Source organism: Dasypus novemcinctus, chromosome 21 (genome assembly GCF_030445035.2).
Source record: "Dasypus novemcinctus isolate mDasNov1 chromosome 21, mDasNov1.1.hap2, whole genome shotgun sequence".
Taxonomy (NCBI): Eukaryota; Metazoa; Chordata; class Mammalia; order Cingulata; family Dasypodidae; genus Dasypus; species Dasypus novemcinctus.
The window spans coordinates 33,187,747-33,212,358 of NC_080693.1; the positions used below are offsets into that span (position 1 = coordinate 33,187,747).

Here is a 24,612-nt window from a genome sequence, read left to right on the forward strand (position 1 = left end):
GGGAGAGAAAAGGACGGGGGTGTTACAATAACTTTACATGAAAATTGGAAAAATACAAAATCTACGCTATGACTCAAATTCTAAACCGTGTTTCCCTGAGGAAGGCAGCAAGTAAAACGGCTGTTTCAGAGGAGCAGGGTAGAATGGTTCGCGATGATGATTCAGTGCTTTTCACTATTACTGCAATTTCCTTTCTAATATAAACACTGCTTTTGGAATTTAAAAACAAACAAAAAAACCACTAGCCAGTGTGCCCAAACCCTCTTCCCACCTCCTTGAAGCTCCCCGACTCCAGCCCACAGGGAACTCTCCTCGTCTGGGGCGGGACCTTCGCTGGCTCCTCCTCTAGGTCACCAGTCGCCCAGGCCGGGAGGCTCCCTGACCAAGGTCCTCTGGCAGCGCCTCACTGTCCTCTGTAAAACGGGGAGGAAACGGCTGTCGTTCTCCTCGCAGAGCTGTTGCGGTGCTTATCTGACCTGGCATTGAGGAACGGGCTTCCGAGAACACCAGTGCTGGGCACACGGTGGGGAGCAGGGCCATCCGCCTGTCACTGAGTGCTGACCCTCCCTGTCCCTGCCACTGCCAGATCGGGCAAACCCAGGAGGGAGGCGCATCACGGGCACAAACGCCTGGCGCTCACGAGACGGGGTCCTGCCCCCCGGTTCCTGGGCTGAGCGGGAGGGGGGGGCAGTGGGAGTCTTTCCTGCAGCCTCCTGAACTTGCCCAAGGACTTGGCCCCACCACGGGCCACCTTCAGCTCCCCGCCCGGTGCCCACTGAAGGAAAGCAGGATCATGTGTCTGAGCGCCGGCCAGTCCCCTCCGTGGACACGGGGCAGGAAAGGGGGTGGGAGAGAGAGTGGGAGCAGTGCGGGGCCTGACCCTGCGCCCTGCTCTCTGCGTGCTCTCCACCCGCCCGGCCAGCCGCGGGGGTCCCTTTACGAGCAGGACTTTACACGCTCCCTGCCCCCCGCCCACAGGAAGGCTGGTCATTTGGGTGCACAGCTGAGCGCATGGGGCTGTGCCTTTGGGAGCGGGAGAGCGTCAAGGCCGTCAGGAGGACTGACCCTAGCTGTCCGCTCTCAGGCCCGGTCAGCTGGTGGCAGGAAGGCTTGTGTTTCTTTTAACGCCAACTCCCAGGCCGGCAACATTCCTCGAAGCTCAACCACAGACACGTCTTCCCCACCAGGCGGTGCTCTCCGCTCTGCCAAACATGACCTGGCCTCCTCCCCTGCCCCCAGTGCCTCCATCTGCCGCGTCTCCACGAGGCAGCGGCTTACGGCGTGTGCGCTGACCGGCGGGAGGAGGGACGCGACAGGGCTGCCTCTAGGTGGGGAGAGTGGCCGGCTCCTGCTCCCTGCAGTCTACGGGCCTGGAGCCCACGGTGCCACCAAGCTGGCTTCCCCAACAACCCCTTTAACGCCTTCCATGCCACAGCCACCCAATGGCACAGGGAGCATGGCATCCGTCACGTCCCCTGGCTGGGCGCCTCCTGGGCTGAGTGGACCCCAGTCCAGAGCCCCGACCCAGATGTGGAGATGGGGCTCCCATCCCCACAGAAAGGAGATGCCAGCGACTGAACTTAGAGAGCCCTTTCTCACCAGCTCCATTTCCTAAATAATGGAGGAACGGCTTGCGGTTGCCTAGCAGCACCGTCTCCCTGGCGACAGCGCCGAGGAGCAGGGTGCAGGTCCCACAGTGTCAGGAGGGACGTGCTCAGGGACATGGGGTGACATGCGGCAGGTGGCCATGCCCCACCCCTGAACAGGACCGTCTTCTCTGTTCACACACGAGCCTGAGACTGCGCGGGGAGCAAGAGGGCCACACAGGGTCCGAAGGGACGAGGCCACAGAGGACACCCCGTCAAGAGCCAGGTACCGAGCTCCGCGGCCTCAGCGACGCATCGCGGAGGAAACGCTTTCTGCAACGAGCACCTGTTTGGGGGGCCCCGCAGCCTGCACGTCCAGGGCGATGGCAAGGAAGCTTGGGACACCTAACGCCCACGGTTCAATCCCAGCAGGGGCCAGTTATTGCTTCCCTTGATTTCTCAGTCAGCGAATCCCACCCCCCACTGCCTCGGCCTCCCGACCGGACCACTCTTGCCATAAGCACAAGAGGCTGTGGTTCCGAGCCAAACGCCACCCCAAGCCCGTGCCCTCCCGACAGGAAAACAAGAGCAGCCACTTTCCAAACCGGCAGCATGTTCTAGAAACAGGCTGCAAGCCCAGCGCCACCCCACCCCATACATTTGCAGGGCGCCAAGAAACGCAGCAGACGCAGCTGTGCTCTTAACCTGAGTGTCAGCCTCCGCCGACACCCAGAGAACCCACCTTAAGCCAGTGAACTGCCGACACAGGTGAGTCAAGTCCAGCAATCTCAGCAGTGGGTCATGCACTAACCCCTCTCAGACAAATGGCAAAGCTCAGAGCATGTGCCTCGCTCCCATCCCCAAGCCTATGGCAGACACTGCTAATCAGATGCAGCACTCTTCCCTCCTGCTAGTGTACGCAGCCTCAGAATCCTTCTCAACACAGCGTTCCAGGAAAAAGTCACCAACAGACATGTGAACGCAAGGTAGCTGTCACCCTCCCAGTCCATCCTGTGTGTGTGGGGGGTGGGATCCACCTGAGCCAGGCATGGGAGCCCTGGGCCTGGAATGAGGTGCCACCTCCAGCAGGGGAGAAGCAGCACCTTGGGGAACTTCCCTCCAGCCAGCCTTGAACCAAAGCCACCAAAGGCCAAGCCCCTTGGCCGGGAAGGACTCCTTCTCAACCCGCACCACGGCCCGCCAGCTCCCCAGCCCGCCTCGGTGCCTGGATGCGCCTAAAGCCTCACCTGGACCTGCCCTTTGCCCGTGATCTTGTCCACAATCTCGTTGTTGTCCTTGTTGACCTTGGTCTTGTCGTAGCACTTCTCATAGCACAGGATCCTCAGGCACTGAGAGCCCTCCAGCTCGATCTCGAATTCCTGGGGAGAGACGGGCCCAAGGGCCCTGAGCCTCCAAAGCTGGGCCTCGGCTCTGCCCGCGGGGAGGGAAGCCGGCGAGCGCCCCATGACAGGACGAGGAGGCGCTCCCCACGGCCTCCAGACCTCTGCGCCGGCCTGAGCTGAGCCTGCCTGGCACCGGCCGCCAAGGACACTGAGCTCAGAAGCGGGTGACGAGGAGTGAGGGCCCAGAGCCCCCCCCCCACCCCAGCACAAGGATGCGAGGCAGGAGAGGGACCGGAGGGCGGGTGACGCACTCAGGGCCCCTGCGCTCACCTCGTCCCACTTGGGCTCCGTCGTGTCCCGGAACACCCTGGTTTTGGCTTTGCTGACAAAATAGCCGAAGGAATCCACCTCCAGGGTGCAGTACAGGTCTGCAGGAGGGACAGGCAGGCAAGGGCCCAGTGAGGCCCGAGAGGCTCGGAGCGCGACAGGACGCCCGTCCTTCCCACCATCGCCGCAGGTGCGCCTCGCTCCTCGGCCCCGCGCACTGGACGCTCGGCCCTTCCTTCTCCTCTGCCCTGTCCTGGCCGTGCCCACCTCGCTCGGCCCCCTCCTCCCGCCCCGGGCCACGCTGACCCTCCCTCCTTAGGGCCGTGACTTGCCTTCCCTCGTCTCCAGGTCTTCGCGTCCCCAGAGCATGGGAGCTGGGGCCACGGGAGGGGCCAGCAACCCTCCCATTCTGGGTGCCTGGAGGACCCCCCACTGCTGGGATGACCACAATGCCTCCCCCCCCCCCACATTCCACAAGCTCCGCCGGGTTCTTGTTTGTTTTCTCTATGGATCTATGCTTTGACTGAAACGCCCTTTCCTCTCCGGGTTTGTTGTCTCTCTTCCGTCCACCACAACATTAAACACTGTGAGGGCAAAAGCCGGGCTCCCTCATCCACTCGGGCATCCTCGGGGCCGAGAACAGGGCTCGGCACGCAGAAGGTACCCGTGGCGTGAGGGAACGCCGCTTCACCGCCACCCGGGATCCGGCTAGTGGTCGCGGGCGGCTGTCCCCAGCGCTTCCACCTCAAACCACGGCCCTTACGGCTGAAGACCTTCTCCCCTGCGCCCTCAGACCTAAGGGACGAGGTCGCAGCCCCCCCCAGCCTCCGGGGAGCCACCCAGGTTGAATCCCAGGGTGGCGGCGGCAGGCGGGGGGTGCTCTTTGAGGCTCCACGGCGTCCCTCTGCAGTGAGCCGAGGCGGGAGGGGCAGAGGCCAGGGGTGGACGCAAGGCTCGGGCCGCCGCCGACACCGCGACCCAGAGTCGCCAGCCCCACGACGCCCCGGCCGGGCCCTGGGCTGCCTTCCCTCAGAGGGGCTTCCCTCAGAGGGCGAGGGGAGCCTGGAGCTGGCTCCACGCAGGGCGACACAGCTGGGTAACACGGCACGCCAGCATACGGGGCGCAGGCCGGCAGGTCGGGGGTGCGAGGCCCACAGCCTCCAGCCTCCAGCCTCCGCCGGGTCGGGAGCCGGTCAGCGTGGCTGAGAGACGGGGCAGGAGGGGCGGGTTTGGTGTGAGTGGCTCCTCCTGCAGGGCTCGGGGGAGCGCAGGGGATAAAACGGAGGCTCATCGATGACCGTGTGTGGCCAGGGGCATACCCTCTGCTCAGCGCCCTGCAGGGGGGAGGGGCAAGGGGCGGACCTCTCCTGCCACAGAGGAAGAGGAGGGAGGGGGAAGGACAGGCTGGAGGAGTCAGGAGCCCTGGGTTTCTGATCCTGTGTGATATCAAGTCCTTTCATCTTTCTGTGACTCAGTCTGCTCATCTGGCAAATGGGTAGAAATTAACTGTCTAACTTTCCCACAAATTCCTATGTGGATAAAAATTAGCAAAAAGGTGTATTTTGAAATGGCAAAAACGGCACAAATTTAATAGGTGATGATAAAGGAGAAAAGAGGGGGCGCATGTGGCATTGCACACACTGCCACATTTTAGCCCGCTTTCAGGTGAGTATTCACAAGTGTGACTGACTTTTATGAAGAAGAACCTGGGGCTCAGAGAGGTTAAGCAACATGCTCAAGGTCACACAGCTTGTAACTGGCAGGTGTGGGTCTGGAGGCCAAGTTTTTCCAGCTCCACAGTTGCAGACACCTGGGGCTGGAAGAGGCTGGGAGGAGAGCAGGCCTTGGAGCCAACGGGCAGGAACCAGCCCCAGCCTAGAGGAACCACCCTTTGAGGCACAGCAGCAGGACCCCAGCCTGGGCGGGCCAGAGCAGGTGGGAGGTGGAGGCCACACCCAACAGGAACTTGGGGACTTTCTGTTAAAAAGGAACGACGTCCTATGGAACCTCTCCCAAGGCTGGAGGGCGGGGGCACTTACTGGCTGACTGTTTAAACCCCTTGGCAGAGTGGACGATGACGTGGAGGAAGCCATAGAGTCCTGGAGACTCGTCGTCTGCAAGAGAGAAAGGCCCAGGGGAGTGAGAGGCAGGAAAGACGGCGGTGGCAGCCGAGCCCCGGGCTGACAGCACCACCTGGTGGCCGGACGGAAGAGTTTCCGAAGCCCGCGCTTCCTCTAAAGTTCCGGGCCCCAGGGGGTGCAGGAGCCCCTCCCCCGCTCCACAGCCGCGGGGCCACCCCAAGCGCCCTCCTGGGCCAGGGATTTGGAAACTTCCGGGGGACGCTCTGAATCCTGCCCACCGCAGGTCGCCCCTCTCGGTCTAGCCTTTCAAGGTGAAAATTAACCAATTCAAGTCACTGTGCTCAAGGAGAGAGAAGGATCAGCTCTGCCCCCTGCCTGGGGCCCAGGGGGGCCTGGATGACCCCCAGATGCCGGGGAGCGCTTCCTTCAAGGTCCCTTCCTTCCACAGAGCAGGCGCCTCACCACAACCACGGGCAGCCAGAACCCACTCACTCTGGCCCAGTTACAGACCTCCCCACCACCCCCAACCTCCCACAGGCCCTGGGCTTACAGCGTGGGCTCCAACCCCCTCGCTGGGCGCTCAAAGCCTCCCAAGACCTGGTTTCTGGCAACCTGTGGCCTTACTCCCCACCCGTCCCACGCGCACCGCCCGCCCGTGCTGCAGCCTTGTGCTCCGTCACCTGACTACCTCACCAGCACAGAACAGCAGGACCCCGGTGCAGCCACGTGCCAGCTTCTAAGCCAGGGGGTGCCCGGGAGGAGCTGGGGCCATCTGGGTGCCCAAAGCCCTTGGGGAGGGCGACCCAGAGTCAAGCTCTGTGAGCCTGGAAATGGAGCAGTCCCGGCGCCTTCGAGCAGGGACCCACCGCTGGCAGCCAGGTGACCGGCCCCGTGGAAGGGCCCAGGAATGCCCTGGGGACCTGGACCTGCTGGCTGGGGCAGCCCCAAGCGCTGGCTCTTACCGTCCTTATTGCTGGTGACAGGAATGTTGTGTACAGTCCTAAGTTTGAAGCAGGACCCCGTGAGCACCTGGAGCTCCACCGAGCTCAGGACAAAGGCCTGGAGATCTGCAGGAGGAACCGAGAGGGGGCGGGAATAGCAGGCCTGCTGCTCTTCCTTGGGGCCTGCTGTGGGGGAACAGCCTGGTTCTAGGGCAGCGGGGCCTTGAGGAGGGAGGGAAAGACATGTGGGCGATTCCACGGGGACAGTGACGGAGCGCTCAGAAGGTAAGAGGGAGAATCTAACTGAAGAGGCTCGTGTGTGTATATGAGAGAGAGCGCGAGAGCAAGTGAGAGAGCGGGACTGACAACCCTAGGCTCTGAGTCCAGTCTTATTAGAAATTCACCACATGCCATAAGCAAATCACCTAAATTCTTTGGGCCTCAATCATCAGGAACATCAATTAAGTGCCACCTGCCCTGGCACCTCATAGGGTGACTGTGAGGGCAGAAGAGGCGATCCTGGGCATGAAAACGCTTGGGAACGTGACAGGCCCGTCGCTGCCGTAGGTAGCATCAGGATGGTACAGCGCGAGGTGGGACTTACCTTTCTTCTGTAGTTTCTGAATTGCTTCTCTCCACTCTGACCTCTCGTAGTCTGAGGACAGGAGGAACAGGTAGCTCTGAAGGGAGGAAATGAGAATTCAGTGGGATGACCATGATCAGACTAAGGATATTCTGGGATCCCTGACATGGCTCTTCTCACTACCAGTCACCCCTAGGCTTGGAGAAGGGCAGCAGGGAAGGGGGCCTCTTTTCCTGGAAAGCCAGGTGACGAGAGTGGCAGTGCCAGAATGGCCAGCAGAGGACACGGGCACCACCCCAAGAAGTGGAGGGAGAGGGAGTCCTGTGCTGGAGCCATGGCAGCCTCCTTGGAAAGTGAGGGTCTAAATCCCTGATTCCCATGGATTAGAGACTGGGCAGTCCTGGACCAAGGGAGGGGGGCTGTCTGTCCCAGCCCACCCTTCCCTACCTTCCCATTCCGATTGTGGATCCGAAACGGGATTGTGGGGGAATTGAGCAGCAGCAAGAATTCATTCTCAAACATCTTCTTTTTCAGGCGCTCGATGGCCCGGCTCTGCCCTTTGTTGGCTTTCTGCAGAGGGCAGAGGGCACAAATGAGTCTCCTCCCACTCAGGCTCCCCTTCGCCCAGGCCGGCTCGAAGCACGACATCCCCCCACTAAAGTACCTCGGAAACCTGCTGGCATAAAGTCCCACCTCCTGGGCGAGGCACACTCCTCCATCCCCAGCCTGGCACCCCCCGCCCGGCCTGGCCCCTACCCCCCTGGCCTCACGGCCTATTCCCCGTCCTCTAACAAGCTACTCCCTCTCTGCCAGCACACCCTTCTCCGCCAATTTTCCAAGTCTATAGTTACTTTATAAAGGTCCCCTCCCTCTCATTAACACCCATTATCCCCCAAGTCTAGTTCCCAGCCACCTTTGAGCTGCTCAGTTAGAATCTGTTTCCATAGCATTTTTTACCCACTAGCCTGGCAAGCCTTTAACAACTGCCCACGGGCAGCGCCGTGTGGGGTAGGGGAGCAGTTACTCTTATTGGCGGCTGGGGGAACGAATGCAATGCTTTCAGAGGTTAATCCGGCAGTTAAATGCCCGGACCCTTTGCCCCCATCACCCCACTTACAGGGAGTCTACCACAGAGACATATGAGCATAGTCATGTTTACTGCCGACTTGTTGTTTAGGGGTAAGGAACCAGAAACTAAAGAAACACTGAAAAAAAGGAGTGTGCAGTCAAGCAACGGGGCGTGATGCAGCTGTCAAAAAAAAAAAAAAAAAAAAAAATCCAAGCGCTCCAGAGAGCCTGAAGGTACTCTATTAAGTAAAAGACTACATTGTAAAAAAGTGCATGTAGTTCACTCTTGTTTTTTTAAATAAAGCGTATATACACACACACACAAACACATACACCCCCATATAAGCACAGGCATCTGAAAGAATGCACCCCAAACTATTAATCAGGGATGGGGGTGGGGACCCCTTCAAAGGCGTGAGCACTACTGGAACAATTAAACCAAAGCCAGAGACAACTGTCTTAAACTGGGAGCCCAGGGAAAGGGTCCCCAGCCCAGACTTGGGGGACGGCTGTCCAGGAAGGCTTCCCAGGGGAGGTGAGGCCTAAGACTCAGTAAGAGAGACCCAGGCCAGCCAAGCCGCTCCCTGCCTTTCCTTCCACGCATGGGGAGGGCTCCTCTTGGGGTACTTTCCCCATATTTTTGAATATATGAATTAAGGCTATTTTCCTCTATGTAGAGCTTTGGCTACATCTCATGGATTCTGATATGTAGCACTCTCATTTCCATGCTGTTCCAGTTTGCAGTTTTGATCTCCTCTTTCACTTGATAATTTTAACTTTCCAGGTGTATAGCTAACTGTATTCTAGCTGTTGATGTCTCACTTCATCGCACAGTGGTCTGTGAACATGGCCTGGACGCTATCATTCTTTGGAAACAATTGGAGAATTCCTTTGTGGCTTGCTACACGATAAACATTTGTTAAGGTTCTGTGTTTGACAAGAATGTCAGTTCCCTTTCAGAGAGCAAGCTTCTAGGTATTTTTAGGTCAAGTGTGTTAAGTATGATATGCAAGTCCCCTCTCTCCTTATTTATTGGCCTACTTGATCAGTCAGTCTCTGAGAGGCTTCCCAGGACCTTTTCTCTCGCATACTCTCTGCCTTTTCCTCTTGTTCCCCTTTTCTGCAGTGCCATAGTTAAGCCCCCCAGATTCCGAGCACGGCCCTCCTCGCCCTCTCTCCCTTTGCTCAGTGCTAGTATGCCATGAGCAGGGTTTCCTCCTCAGCACATGCACACGGAGGCCTCCCACATCAGACCCCCAAGCTTGCAGCTTCTACTCCTTCCACCTCCCTGGCAAACCCGACTTGAAGAAATGCAGTGAAAATGCCCTGACTTCCCTGCCCTGGGCTCAAATGGCAGGCTCTACTCACCTCCTTCTGAATTTCACTCTTGAGGGCAGAGATCTTCATTTTCATATCCTCCAGCTCATGGTCTGGGAAGGGGTGCACCTGAGGACTGGCCTCAGACTCCTCGGGAGACGGGAACACGAGGTCGGCCAGGGGGATGTACCATTTGCAATCATATTGCTGGTGCTTCCTGCAACAAGCCGGAGGGAGACGTGAGCCGAGGAAACTCGGCTGTTCAAGCCTCTATTCCAAGGCCCTAAACCAAGAAGCCAACCGAAAGGGATGTGCCTGGAGCTCGTCACAGGTGAGAACGGCCCTTATGCTTGCAGAGCCCGATCAGGAGGTACACACGTGGAGTATCAGAGGAAACCATAATGATCAGCAACTAGGTCATGTGGGCTGGAGGGCAGGTGCTGTTGGAATTCAGAGACGGGCCGGATCCTCTGGCCTGAATTTATCCTGAGGTAGAGCATCAGGCAGGTTCTGGATAAGTCAGGGATGGTTCTGGCCCTTGGCCTTGCCAGTCTTCTGACCCAGTAAGACCGTCCATGAGCATCCCACACCACCTGGGCTTCAGCATGAGTGAAGGGTCGTGCTATCCTATTCCACCTCCCACACCCTAGTTTTCCTTCTACCGTGCCCATACTTAACTCATAGTCATCAACTTAAGGCAAGAGATGGAAGACAGAGGTTATTCTGAATACCAGCTCTGATCAATAGAGGTCAGTCACATGGGGTCTGTACTGAGGATCATAAAGCCACATTCCAGCCTAGCAGGAAAGAGTGTCATGGTTGATTAATAATGTCTGTCATGGGCCAAAGACTGAAGGTGAGGCATGTGTGCTTATTATTGCTATGTCTACTCCAGACCTATCTCAAATCCCACGCAGTTCCAGGGAGTCATCCCCTTTACTGCAGTTCATGGCAGCCTCTCTTTCTCTGATGTCCCCCAGGACTTGGGACTGTACCTCTCATTCCAGTCCCTTAGTGTTACACTGAGCGCATGACTTGTCTGTTTGTCTCCCCTTCAACTGTAAAATAGTGTGCTCAGCATGGAATAGATGAGAAGTAAATGTAGGTGGCAGGATGTGTAAATGAATACTGGGTAAGCTTTTATGCTCAGGGCACAGATTGGGCTCACAGCACTTGGTGCAGAGATGGAGGTGAAAGGGAGCTTTCAAGCCAGGTTAGGGTTCAAATCCCATCTCCTCCACTTCTAGCTGTATGGCTGCGGGCATCTTATTGAACGTCTCTAAGGCTTCTCACTCATCTATATGATGGGGGTAATAATATCTGCTGTGTGGAATTGCTGGGAAGATTAGAAATAATGCATTCGAAGCATTTGTCATGGCACCTGGCATGGGATAAACAATAAATGGTAGCAGTGGATTTAACAAATATTCTCTGAATTGCAATTAGCAAAAATGTAGAAATGTCTAATAAAAGGAGAATGCTTAAGTAAATTATGGCATATCTATTTGCAGTATCATGCAGTAAAGTAAAATGGTGATTATGAACATTAGGCAGCAATAGGGAAAATGCTTATGACGTGAAATGGAAAAGGCAAAGCATAAAATTAGGTATTCACTCTGATTACAACTGTATGAAAAACCTAAGAACACTAAAAAACTGGAAGGAAATATGGCAGCAAGAGATGGGTGCTTATGTTCAAGGGGTGATGTTTTTCTGTAATGTGGTTGTAGTATCTTTATCATTAAAACATGATCTAGTTGAGGGAAAAAGCTATACTGTAAAATAATTAATATATTTTTAAAAAGGAAAAAACAATGCAGATTGCCCCGGGTGGCTGAGGGGCTCCACAAGGGGCCTGGTTCTCCCCCTCGCAGCCTGGGCTCCCACGCACTCACCCCGCCGATGTCTTCTTCAGCTTGGCGCACAGTAGGACATCTGTAAAGAGGAAGACGTGCCGCAGCTTCCGCGAGCTCTCCGACACCTCCACCAGGAAGCCGTCCTTCACCAGCTGCCGTGTCTGAGGGGGATGGGCACACCCACCCCAGCCTGCTCAGAGCGGGGGCAGCCCAGGGCTCAGCCTGCACTGGGATTTGGGGAACACCATGCAGCTGGGGAGGGCTGGAGGGAGGGGCCGTATTGCCCGGGGGTCAAGAGCACTGGCTTTGGGGTCACCCAGGCCTGGGTTTGAACCCAGGCTCTGCCACTTCCCAGCTGCACTCTCAGGCAATGCCCTGACCTCTCTGAGTCCCAGATTCACCATCTGTAAAAGGGGACAATGCTACCTGCCTATAAGGTAGGATTCATCGAGATGGCATATGGAAAACACATCGTTCGTGTCTGGCACAGAATAGGCGATCAATAAACAGAAGCTTTACGCTCTCCTGCAGCTCTCACAGCTCCCACCTGGACAGAGCCTATCCTGCCCCCACCCACACACTCAGGGACCTTACTGGAAACAACACAGCTGAGCCTAAAGAGCTGGCCCCATCTCAGCCCACTCCAGACCTGCAGTTCCACTGAGGCCTGGTTTTATGCTACTTCTGAGCAGATCATCCACCACCCCCACGGGGATGGACTCAGGGCTGCCCTCCGTGGGGCCGTGGCAGCATCTGGGGGACCTGCAGCTGCCCTGAGCCTGGGCTCCTCGTGGTCGGGGCACTTTGCTTCGCATGGGACATCCAGAGCTCCCTCCCCACCACCCCTGGAGCCAGCGGGCTTCCCTGGAGCTGTCACAAGCCATCCCCGCCTCCCCTGTGTGTGCTACATGCCATGGACCCACAAGTTCTGCAACACGGAGGTGAGCATACTGAAGGCACACAAGTAAGATGACCTGAAACTGATGGAGCTCTAAGCCCGCTGGAGATTTTTTAGATATTCCCAGAGTTAAACAAGCTGGTGACATTCCAGCGGGTTGTAAACCAGCACTGGGGACCAGGCAGAGACAGCTCTCTCTGGCCCATTAGTCACTTTCCAGACGCTGCCTCTCATTGCTTCCCTCCCCAGGAGGCTGGGGCCTCATAAATGTAACAAAGGACCATAAACCCAGTCAGCCTTCACTCCTAAATGCCGCCTCGTTCCCTCCGCTGGGCAGGGCCCGGCTGCTGACCCACTTGGACAACTGTCCCTTGGAGTGTTCAAATTGCATCTCCTCACCAGGGTATCCCCTCACCCTTCCACCGAGAAGGGTCCCCAGGGAACTGGAGCTGCTGTGCCCCATGGAGGCACCCTCCGGGACATTCCAGCAACCTGGGGGCCGCAGCCGCCTCTAGTCCCAGCCTTGCTTGCTGCGGAAGCAGCCTGGGGGCTCTCCCCAGCTCAGACTGAGCCAGGATCTTCCAGAGGACACCCAAGGATACCATCCCGGCCAGAGAAGGGTGTCTGCACTCAAGAATGAGGCACCCAGTGCCCCTGGCTTCCCTGGCATGGTGGGCAACACATGGGGCTTGCAGACAGTGCAGGCAAGGACCCCGATTCAGCCACCACGGCCCCGAGACCCTGAGCCAGTCTCTGACCCTCTCCAGGCCTCAGCTTCCTCTTCTGCCTCCCGGGATTACTATGAGGAGTAACAAGACACTGGACGTAAAGCTCCTGCACCAGGGCCTGAAACGCCACAGGTAATGAGGGCTGGAGGACAAGGGCCCAGGGCAGCGATGCCCATGCCCGAGCGAGAGCAGGGACACTGGCCCGGCCCACCGCCCGCGCCTCCGTCCGGTCCTGGGTGCGAGGCTGCGCTGGATCCCAAGCGTACCTCACCCTTGGGGGTTGTGACCGCAGTCCGGCGGGGGTCGATGTCCTCGTTGATGCTGGACAGGAAGTTCTGGGAGATGCGGAGGGCATCCTGTAGCAGCGGGTAGTCGGGGTGGTCCACAGGGGTGTGCTTCAGCAGGTCCTGGGGGGGCAGCGGGTGGGTCGGGGGAGGGTGCTGGGGCTCAACGAGGTGAGAGTGGGGCGAGGGGTCGGCCAGGGACCCACGCTCCAACCTGCTCTTGCCCGCACAAGCGGAACCAAAACGCAGGGTCGGAGCAGCAGGAGGCACGTGGGGGGCCTCTGTCCTTCCTGCTGCAGCCGTCTCCTCCCCCTGGTGGGAGCCAGGTGGAGCCTCATCTCACCCAGCAGCTGGCCAAACCCCCGGCTGTCCCCCCACAGCTGCTCCAAGGGCAGAGCAGGCCAAGAGGCGGGAATGGGAGGCAGGAAGTGCCTTCTCCGAGGAAGCATTTGGCCCAATGTCAAGCTTGGTAGCCACGCTGTATTCAGGCCCTGGCCCCACTGGCATGGTGACTGCTGGCCAGGCAGGCACAGGCAGGGCCCGGGGACTCTGCCCCACTCCCCACATGGGCCGTTCTCCGAGACTCCAGTGTCCTCCCACCCTGCGCCCAGTCTTCCCCCAGATTCTCGAGCCCGCCCTGGCCGCCAGGGGGTCTGGACACTCACGTGTAGGACGAGGGTGCTCCGGGTGACCCGGTCAATGGGCTTGTAGAGCAGAGCTGGGGGTGGGGGCGAAGGAGAGCGAAGGGGGGAATGAGACACAAGCAGCAGTGAGACCTCGGCCGTCAGCTGTGTCTCCCACCACCCGCCTCGCCTGTCCCTGCCTGGACCCCCGACGTGCACTCCACGTGCAGGGAGCCGAGCGGGCTCCGCAGCCCCCACCACCTGCATGCTCACCCCCAGGGCAGGCCAGATGACCGGGAACAGATGGACTCGCAGCCCTGGCACCCCAGGCCCGCTGCCACCCCTGCCTCGTCCTCCATCTCCCACCAGACACAGTTTCTTCGAGGGCTGTCCCTCAGGCCACCCCCAGCCTGCCTGGGCTCACAGCGATGCTGCAGATAGGCCCCTGCCCCCCCGCCCCGAATCACACGGGTCTACCTACACACGTCCCCACGGAGTCCAGCAGAGCTCTGGGAGCACACTCGGGACCCCAGAATGGGGGAAGGAGACACGCTTGTGGAGCAGGTGGAGCTCAGTGGTTGAGCACCTGCCTCGCATGCATGAGGTTCCGGGTTCAATCCCCGGAACCGCTAAAAAAGAGAGAGCGAGACATGCTGCTCTCAAAGGAGTGCAGCTCCCCCAGGCCTGGCCCTGCTCATCCTCCTGCCCAAGGCCTGGGAACAGTGTGCTTCCTTCTGCCTCAGCTCATCGGGAAGACCCCTTTCCACTCCCTCAACGCCCCCGGAAGGGCACAGGCAGGGGCCAGGGACGCAGGCCTGGTCTCCATGGAAAGGCTCCACTCCCAAGCAAGCGGAAGCATGACGGGGCAAAGGTTTCTCGAGAAAATTCAGACCGAGCCTGGCCTGTGGGAGCCCCCGTGAACGGACCCCATTCACCACGCCCCTCTGCGACCCAGACACCAGCTCTGGACTGCGGGATTCAGCAGGGCCAGGTGACGGCGGCAGCTGGCAGTCCAATGCTCCCCAACACCCTTTCCTGCCAGCCGCCGGGCCTGGCCTCCCCAGCCTGGGCGCGTCCACAGCCCTGCACGGGGCACCTCTTTCCACTGGGTCGGGACCTCTGGCCTCCGGGACAGCGCTGCCAAGAGGCCGGGGGCTGGCGGGGAAGGAGGACTCGGGACTGGGTCCCCAGAGCCGATGGTCACACCCTAGCCAGCCCCCAAGCCAGAGAGTCCCCCAAAGCCCTAGATATAAATAGCCCGTGCTTGACACTCAGGGAACAATTCGCTGGCCACAGAGAGGACACAGTTCTCAGCAGGTGCCAGTGGCCTCATCTGGAGTCTCTACTTGGCTGCCCGTTAGAATCCCTGGGGGAGCCCTTAAAAGACACAGGCACCTGCCCCTCCCCAAAAGGCCATCAACGAAGTTCAAGTGTCTGAGGAGCAGGACCTGAGACCAGCACTTTCCACGCGTCCCTGCTGATCCCAACGTGCAGCAAGGGTTGAAAACACTGCTGTGTGCAATCACGCTTCCCGTGCGTGACTTTGCAGCCCTTTCTCATTCAGCAACTTCTAGAGACCATGGGAGGTGTGGGATGTCCGAGGACATCGAGGGCTGAGCCAGTCACCAGCCCAGAGGGGCTCATTTCTGAGGGTGTTTGAGGCATCCATCTGTGGCTCAGCCCGTCTGGGGGGTGGGAATTACACCCAGAGCACACCAGAGACCCGAGAGAAAAGCGCGAGTGCAGCAGACACCTGCCAGGGTGGGCCCTGGAGCGCCGGCCCCGGGAGAGCTGACACCGCACTGCCAGCTCCCTCCTTCCCTCTCGGGTCCCAGGAGGCAGAGAAGAGCTTCTGACTAATGCCAGAGGTCTGCCGAGTGGCGGGTTGGGTTTCAGGGCGTTATTAATATGCCCGGAGTCACTCGGAGTCACCTGCGGGGCCCAGGAGTGAGTCCCGCAGCCTGAGCCTTGGGGAGGAGGAGAAGCGGGGGGGGGCCCAGCCTGACAGCCACACGCACATTTAGGGGGACCAGGGAGGAAGAGCGACTCCAGTCTCGGGGCTCCCCGCGGCCCCTACAAGAATTCAGGGTAAAGGGTCCTGCCCTCCCCCACAAGCCCTCCCCCCATGCCCGCCCCATGGCTCTGGCTCGGCTGCCTGTGTCACTGTGTCACTGTGCCTGTGTCACTCCTCCTCGTGCTGTTCCGCGCCCCCGGGGGGCCCATCATTGACCAACTCAATGTTTCTCCCCCTCCTCCAGGAAGCCTTTCCTTCTCCAGCACCCTGCCCTGCAGCTCATCAACAATGTAGCAAGGTAAGGTTTACCAGGTACTTACTCTATGCCCAATGGCAGAAGTTAACTGCTCCTCACGCATTATCTCTTTTGACTTAAAAAAAAAAAAATTATCGCTATCTCATTTTATAGACGAAGATGGGCACAGAGCAGTTACGCTCACAACCACACAGCTGAAAGCAGTGCCTGGCTTCTGACGGTAAGTCAGCTCACCCACGCCAAGGTCTCCTGGGAGGGGAGGGCGTTCCTGAAAACACCCGGGACCCTCAGGGTTATCCTAGGCGTGGGCCAGCTGGACCCTCTGGGCGATCCTAGGCGTGGGCCAGCTGGACCCTCAGGGCGATCCTAGGCGCGGGTCAGCTGTCCTCTCCAGGCTGCTCTTGTGACCAGCCTGAGCCCCCTCTGACTGCCGACTCCCCACTGAGCACCCCACAGCCCTTCAGGGGGAGCCCTGCAGAGCGGGTGCTCAGCAAATAACTCCTGAGGCAGGGACTCCGGGGCCAGCTCCAGGCACAGTCACAGAGGGACCCTTAGAGCTAGCACCCCTCGGAAGGCCAGGATTGCACCCAGCGCACCCGCGAGCCCGCGCGCTCCTCCCTCTCCACTCCGAAGCTGACTTCAACCCAGCGACGCAGGGACCAGAGAACCCCCAGCCTCCAGGTCCCAGGCCTCGGGGAGGGAAAAGGAAGCAGAGGGCAGACCCTGTTTCCTTTCTAGCGAGGCAGAGTTGAGACTTGACCAACTGACTCCCAGGCCAGCTCAAAAAAGAGCACTTCCCCTCTCATCTTCAAACTGGCCAATTTCCAGTTCAGCATCCTCTTGACCCCAGCCTGTTGGAATCTGGGCTGGGGGGTGGGAAGCCAGGACAGCTTCCGCGCAGTCACTTGAGCTCCTGCAGCCGTCCAGCTGGGAGCGCAAGGGTTATCTCCTCTGGGAGGGGGTCTTAGACTCAGACAGTCTGGGAAGGTGAAGGGGACAACTCCAGCACAGTGGCCTCTGGGACAGAGCCCAGGAATCCGCACCCTCTCTCCCCCAGCAAACTGCCACCTCCCTCAATTCAGCCTTCGACAAGGAGCTCCAGGTTACCACGGAGATATGAGAGCAAAATGACGGAGAAGGGTGCAGAGACAAAACGCCTGGTGGGAGGGACTGGCAGGCCCTTTGAGACCAGCCACTTGCTGTGCCAGTGCACATGGGCCCCGGGCAGCTGGCTGGAAGGGAGCACTGGCACCCCCTCCCCCATGTCCCTGCCAAAGGCAGCTCGGGTCACCCCTAGGGCACTTCTGGCTTCAGAGAGCGGGACCCAGTAGCTCCCAGCACCACCCTGCCCAGGCCGGGCCAGCCTCCTATCAGCCACGGCCTGGCTCAAGCCGAGGGAGCAGTGGAGAGGACGCTCTGGTGCCTTCTGGAACGGTGGGCGTGTGACCTTCAGGAAGCAGGAGCCTGCCACACCCCCTCTGCCGCTGGCATCGCTGCCCACCAAGACCGCAGCTTCTCTCGTGGCAGCTCAGGGTCTCGGGTGGCCAGAAACAAACCTCCTCGGATCAACCCTGCTCCTCCCCGCTCTCCCAACCGCACCCATGTTCTCCCACGGCTGCCGAGCTGAGATGAGAGGCTGCCGCCAAGGCAGCGTGTGCAGCCTGCACACACAATACCCTGCGCGCTCAGCCTCCTCGCCTCTCTGGAAACAAAGAGACCCCAACTTCTTTCCCTGCAGCCCAGCTGCCAACCCCTCCGTCAAGGCGCCGCCGGTCAAACCACATCACTCTCCCACTCTCCGGCGGGCCACCGCTGACCCCCTCCGGCGGCGGAGTGGCTGTGCCCGTAGGTACAGCCTTGTCACGCTCTTCCCGTACGGGCTCTCCAGGAAGTTGCCCAAAGCCTCTCCAGCAAACCCGCCAATTGCCCACGGATCCTCGGGGCACCTGAACGCTCCTAGCCCGGTCCTTGCACCCCGCGGCTGCCCAGCCCTGCGCAGCCCCCAGGCTCCTCCGCTCCAGGTGGAGGCTGGCTGGGACGGCCAGAGGTGCGGCGCTGACCACCTGCCACCCCTCCCCGCCCTGCTGCCCCCTGAAACCTTGGTAGCCCCAGGTAAGCCCACTCCAGCCGGCCCCCAGAGGCGGGAAAAGCACACCACCTCCCGAGCGGGGGGCCTGGGTTACCATAGGTGCAGTTACAGCAGAAGCGAACGATGAGGAGAATTTCCATGGCAGCCTCGGTCCCCGCGGCAGGAGCGGGCGGCCATCGCTCCCCGCTCCGCAGCTCCCATCAGCGGCCCGGCCACTCGGCCACCTTGCCGGCTGCTGCACAGCCTCCGGAACCCAGCAGCCGCTTCCGAGCGCTCCTCCAGCGAGGGGGAGGGGAGGGGAGGGGAGGCGCGAGGGGAGCGGCGGGCGGCGGGGGAGGGGAGCGGGGAGCGCGCTGGCATCCCGAGGCGCGCGCTGGCACGTTTGTAGCTGGCCGGCTGCCTGGGGACACGGGAGGCTGGAGTCGCTGCGTACACACGCGCACGCTCGCGCCCTCGCACACGTGCCCGGGGAGCGCCCCCCACAGCCTTTACTCCACAAAGACAGACAAAGGAAGGTGGCCGCCACCCAGCCCGGCCCCGTACCTTCCATGGTGACGTACCTTCCATGGTGACGGACGTGTGGCTGTCCTTCGAGTCCTTGGGGCCCTTTACTTTGAGCTCCTGTTAAAGGGAAAAAAGGAATCACTCCCTGGCCGCTGCCCCCTCCCCTCCGCCCTGGCTCTGAAACCAGCGCCGGAAACACGGGGAGAGACAAAGGAGACGAGTGGACACGGCCCCACTCGGCTCGCCACCTACGGGTCCGCTGGGCCCTCAGCCCTCGGGTCTCCTGGGGCCACGCGCATCCCAGCAGCGGGCGCGGGGCACGGAGGGCCCCAGGGAGCATGGGGTGGTAGGGAGGCCTGCAGTGAGGGGGCTCCTCTGACCCACCCCCTAAGCACTCCCCTAACCTGGCAACTCCAAGGGCCTTCCAAAAAATGAGCAGCGGGTGACAAGAGCAGGGCACGCCCCCAGCGGCCACTACTTAGGGGTCCACACACATCGGCCCAGGGCAGGCAGGTCTACCAGGTGACGCTTGGGCACGAGCAGCTCTGGAGGCAAGGGGCGAGTGAGCGGTCCTGGACACAGGGGAAGGTGGGAGGGGGTGGTCCTGGGGCAGGGGTGCTGCCAACCTCCCCCCCCCAGGACCTGTACTGGGCATCAGAGAGGAAACTGCAAGGCACGGACAGCTAACACCCCCCTAGGGATCCCACACGAAGGGACCCGGTCGTGGGGGCTGGAAACAGACTAAGGACGGCTGATCTGAGCCAAACCTCTTTTCTCTGCCTTTCCAGAGAGGCTCCAGCCCAGCCCTTGCTGACAGGCCTAGGGTGGCCTGCGAGAGGAGCTGGAATACGATCTCCACTTGGCAGGGTGAATGCAGAGCCTCAAGTGGGGGTGCCGGCGGGACGGCAGGGGGCGAGGGGAGGCCAAGGTCAGGTACCCCGGTGACACGGCCTGCCCGCCTGGAGGGGGGAAATGCCAGGACAGAGGGAGCGCCACACTTCCTACTCCTGCCTTAAGCTGTTTCGAGACGGAGGAACCCCCGAGACGAGCACGGGCTTGTGCGGGCGGCGGTGGGGTGGGCTACTCAGCTTCTCTGGGCTGCGACTCCGGCTGGTACCTGGATTCCAGCTTTAGGGAATGTTTCCCCAACCCCCCCCCCCCAGCAGCCCAGAGGTATGACATCACTCCTGCTGCAGAGGAGGGCCTAATTGCAGTAATTAAGTGGCAGCACCAGCAGGAAGCGCCAGCGTCAGCACGGAGTCGGGAGAAGCCACCTGGCAGAAGGCCACAGGCCCGGCCTGCACTTGGGAGCCAGCAGGCTGCGGGAAGGGGTGCTGGGCAGGGGTTTCTGTCCGTGCACAGCGACCAGGCTGTGAGTCCGGGCCAAGAGGAGACCCCACATTCTCTGGACCACATATGACCCTGGGCAGCCGGGTGGCCTTTGGAGGGCCACTCTGAACGCTGGCCAGGGACCCAGTTTCCTGGTCCCCAGGGTGGGCAGGGACCCAAGAGGGGAAGCCTCATGGTTCCACCCTCACCCCGTCCTTCCACTCGGAGGTGGTGACTCATCTGATCCATGGATCTGGGAGCACCTGGACTCAGACCCCACCCCGACCCCACGCCTGGGGTTAGAGCCCCACTGGGAGGTCTGGGACTCAATACAGTTCCTGTTGCCAAGTCCAATGTGGCTACCAATCTAATCCCAAATTTCCCAATCCGGCTTTTACTAGTAATAAAACTGACTTATTTTTTTCTTCTTTTAAGGAGGTACCAGGTATTGAACCCAGTACCTCATACATGGGAACCAGGCGCTCAATCCCTGAGCTACATCCATTCCCCTCAAGCTGACATTTGATCTCTGTCTCTTCAACTCTCGTGCTGCCCCTCTCGGCTGACTCCAAACTGGGGCCTCACTTTAACTTCAGCAGTCTCGGGAAAACTCTCCTGCACCTCACCAGCTTCTCCAGCGTCAGAGCAGAGGTGGGGAGGGCAAAGGGCCAAGGGGGGCCCTGAAGGCAGAACTCCCCAAACTGCACGAGGATGTCCCCCTCCCCAGGACCAGAGGTCCTCTTGCCCCAAGGTGGCCTGGGGGTGTCGTGTCCCTGAGCTCTTCTGGGAAAAAGGGGTGAGCTGGGCTGGGCTCCTGAAGGACTGTGGAGCGCACCCCCCCCCCCCCACCTCGCCGCTTCCTGCAGAGGAATCTCCCTGGCGGATGGCGCCACACCCCTGCCCTGCAGAGGAGCAGGGAGGGACAGCTACGCCCCACCTGGGCCAGGCACCTTCCCAGAGAGCCTAGCTCTCCTCTGCTTCAGTGACCCCTGCCCTCTTTCTGCGTGGGATTCCAGAATCCTAAGAGTTGGCAGGAATCTTAAAAGACCACCTCATACAGATTCCTCAACCTTTCCAGATCATAAAAATCACGTGGGCAGATGGTTTCAAATAACTCCCGGGCCCCACCTCAACCTTCTACCTTCTGACTCAGAGCTCCTGGGAAGGTCCCTGGCAATTTGCATTTTAACAGGTGCTCCCCCCACCCCACCCTGGCATTCTTACAAGCAAGTTTGGGATAAGCTGGACTAGACCCCACACCTCATTCTACAGAAGAGGAAACAAGGGCCAAGAGAAGGCAAGTGATGCGCTTGAGGTCCCCATGCCATGGGAGATGTTTTTATTTGGTCCCCTGTTCTTGGCTCCAGTCTAAAATAGAATTGTAACTAATCAAACAAATCAGTGTTCTTATATCAAGAGGCAGAGAGGAGGGTAACTTCAGGTGCGTGGAAGCCAGGCCGTGTCCCCATCGGGAGAACCAGCTCCCTCCTGGCGAGCAGGGGAGGAGAGGCCCGAAGGCCGGCAGGCTCCGAGCAGTCCCGGAGCCCAGGGTCTCTGGCGTGGCTGTGCAGGGAGCCACCCACCTCTGAGATCTTCTGGAACTGGTTGTTAGACTGGCTGCACTTCTCAGCTGTCTCCAGAGCGACTTTATAGTTATCCACAAACGCTTTGTACACGCCTAGCTGGCTGGCCTGCAGGGAGGAGACAGAACGGAGGGGGGTGGGCACAGGACAGAGAGGATTAATGAATGGATGAAAGCGGAACCGGCGCTCCCAGAGAGCGCAGCATCTCTTACAGCTCCAAAGGGTGCTCTGGGAACAGAGGGGAAAGGCAGGGATGTACATACTACAGTATCCCTTTGAACTTGACAGTTTCCATGGAAACCAGCTCAGCCAATAAGGTTAACGAGGGGGTAGTGGGAAGGGGGGCAGGGTAGGCCTTTGTTGGCTTCCTAGAAATACAACTCATCTAGCATTTGGTTTTATTTAGCATCGTGGCGGCCTCACACCTCTTTCACATCTTGGAATTAGCTGGAGTCCTGCGGAGGGGGGGGGGAGACAGAGAGTCAGGGGCGCGGGTGGGCACATGTGGCCGGCTCTGCCCCCACCTCCCATGCAGCATTTAAAGGCACCGTCCCCACTTCCCTCGGCCTCAGCGCTCAGACCCACGGGCACACGGAGCCTCGCCTCCTCTGGCCGGCAGCACAGATCCCGCCGTCCCTCTCTCAAAAGGAGAAACTGAGGCTCATTAATTCAATTCCTCAAATAGTTATGGAAAGCCTGTTCTGTTCTGGGCATGTGCATTTCATCTTAAGGGAGCAAAGGGTGGAAACTGGAATTAAAACCACAATGAGACCATTTCACACCCATCAGAATAGCCAAAATGTAAAAGTCTAACGATATCGAGGCTTGGCAAGAATGTGAAAGGATATGAACTCTTGCAGACTTTTTTTTTTTTTTAAAGATTTATTTATTTATTTTATTTCCCCCCCCTCCCCTGGTTGTCTGTTCTTGGTGTCTGTTTGCTGCGTCTCGTTTCTTTGTCCGATTCTGTTGTCGTCAGCGGCAGGGGAAGTGTGGGCGGCGCCATTCCTCGGCAGGCTGCACTTTCTTTCACGCTGGGCGGCTCTCCTCACGGGCGCACTCCTTGCGCGTGGGGCTCCCCCACGCGGGGGACACCCTTGCTTGGCACGGCACTCCTTGTGCGCATCAGCACTGCACATGGCCAGCTCCACACGGGTCAAGGAGGCCCGGGGTTTGAACCGCGGACCTCCCATGTGGTAGACGGACGCCCTAACCACTGGGCCAAAGTCCGTTTCCTGAGACTTTTTTTTTAATGTGGGGTTTACACCTGGTATTTTTGTAAGGAGGCAACTTTATGTAATTTATTTATATATTTAGGAGGGACCAGGGATTCAACCCGGGACCTCATACAGGGGAAGCAGGTGCTCAACCACTGAGCGGCATCCGTTCCCCTCTTATAGATTTCTTGTAGAGGCGTAAATTAATATAATCATTTGGAGAGCAAATAAAATTGAAAATATGCACAGACTACAGCTGAGCAAATTCACTTTTACATACAAGCCCTAGAACTGTGCAGTCCAACCCAGCAGCCGCTGGCCACATGTGGCTACTGAGCATCTGAAATGTGGCTGACCCAAAGGGAAAGGTGCTGAAAGCTGAAAATGCACACTGAACTACACAGGCTTAATATGTAAAAGAGAATGTAGGAAACGGACTTTGGCCCAGTGGTTAGGGCGTCCGTCTACCACATGGGAGGTCCACGGTTCAAGCCCCGGGCCTCCTTGACCCGTGTGGAGCTGGCCCATGCGCAGTGCTGATGCGCGCAACGAGTGCCCTGCTACACAGGGGTGTCCCCCGCGTAGGGGAGCCCCACGTGCAAGGAGTGCACCCATAAGGAGAGCCGCCCAGCGCGAAGGAGGGAGCAGCCTGCCGAGGAATGGCGCCGCCCACACTTCCCGTGCCGCTGAAGACAACAGAAGCGGACAAAGAAACAAGACGCAGCCAAAGACACAGAAAAAAAAAAATAGACAACCGGGGGAGGGGAATTAAATAAATAAAAATAAATCTTTAAAAAAAAAAAAAAGAGAATGTAAATTAATCTCATTCATTCTTTTAAAAAACCATCAATTACATATCAAAATGAGACTATTTCAGACTTCTCAAGCTATAGAAAACACTGAACATTAATTTCACCTGTTTATTTTTACATTAAAAAATGTGGCTACAGGGAAGCAGACGTGGCTCAACTGGTAGAGCATCTGCCTACCATATGGGAGGGGCCCAGGGTTCGGGGCCCAGGGTTCAATACCCAGGGCCTCCTGATCCGTGTGGTGAGCTGGCCCATGCACAGAGCTGCTATGCGCAAGGAGTGCCATGCACCACGTGCAAGGAGTGTGCCCTGCAAGGAAAGCTGCCCTGCATGAAAAAATCACAGCCCGCCCAGGAGAGACGCGGCACACAGAGAGGTGATGCAGCAAGATGATGCAACAAAAAAGAGACGTGGTTTCCCAGTGCCACCAAGGGTACAAACGGACACAGAAGAACACACAGCGATTAGACACAGAGAGCAGACAACAGGGGGTGGGAGGATGGAAGGGGAGAGAAATAAATAAATAAATAAATCTTTTTTAAAAAAATGTGACTACAAGAAAACTTTAAATTACTCAGGTGGCACACATGATAGCTCTATTGGACAAAGCTGCTCTAGAGAACCTTGCATGTGTGCCTAAGGAGATGCAAACAGGGAGTGTTCACTACCTCACTCTTTCCCATAGAAGAAAGACAAATGCTCACCAGGAATGAAAACCAGGCATCCAGCAGTTAAAATGGATCAACTAGGGAAGTGGGTTTGGCTCAATGGATAAGGGCATCCTTCTACCACATGGGAGGTCTAAGGTTCAAACCCAGGGCCTCCTGACCCTGGAGCTGGCCCATGCGCAGTGCTGATGTGTGCAAGTAGTGCCATGCCATGCAGGGGTGTCCCCACATAGGGGAGCCCCATACACAAGAGTGCACTCTGTTATAAGCAGAGCCGCCCAGCATGAAAGAAAGTGCAGCCTGCCCAGGAATGGTACTGCACACACATGGAGAGCTGACACAGTAAGATGATGCAACAAAAAAAGAGACACAGATTCCCACAGAAGAACACAAAGCAAATGGACACAGAGAGCAGACAACTAGGGGGACAGGGAAGGGGAGAGAAATAGATAAATAAATAAAATTTAATAAAATGAATGAACTACAGCTATGCTTAGCAACACCA

General features: G+C 58.6%; 1 protein-coding gene across 7 annotated transcripts in view; it reads right to left on the reverse strand.

Moving 5' to 3' along the window:
* Window positions 1-24,612, reverse strand: part of ABR (ABR activator of RhoGEF and GTPase) — a 173,949-nt gene that overhangs the window by 31,864 nt on the left and 117,473 nt on the right. For 6 of the 7 annotated variants that reach the window (XM_058283792.1, XM_071210449.1, XM_058283793.2 and 3 more), the window contains 12 exons: window positions 21,411-21,518; window positions 18,555-18,615; window positions 13,678-13,730; window positions 12,995-13,135; window positions 11,142-11,263; window positions 9,298-9,463; window positions 7,309-7,431; window positions 6,883-6,958; window positions 6,300-6,404; window positions 5,296-5,370; window positions 3,260-3,357; window positions 2,834-2,965 (listed from right to left, as the gene is read on the reverse strand). In XM_058283792.1, the coding sequence (XP_058139775.1) occupies window positions 2,834-2,965; window positions 3,260-3,357; window positions 5,296-5,370; window positions 6,300-6,404; window positions 6,883-6,958; window positions 7,309-7,431; window positions 9,298-9,463; window positions 11,142-11,263; window positions 12,995-13,135; window positions 13,678-13,730; window positions 18,555-18,615; window positions 21,411-21,518 (1,260 nt within the window). The remainder of the gene's footprint in view (window positions 1-2,833; window positions 2,966-3,259; window positions 3,358-5,295; window positions 5,371-6,299; window positions 6,405-6,882; window positions 6,959-7,308; window positions 7,432-9,297; window positions 9,464-11,141; window positions 11,264-12,994; window positions 13,136-13,677; window positions 13,731-18,554; window positions 18,616-21,410; window positions 21,519-24,612) is intronic. The other variant, XM_071210448.1, reaches the window with a different exon arrangement.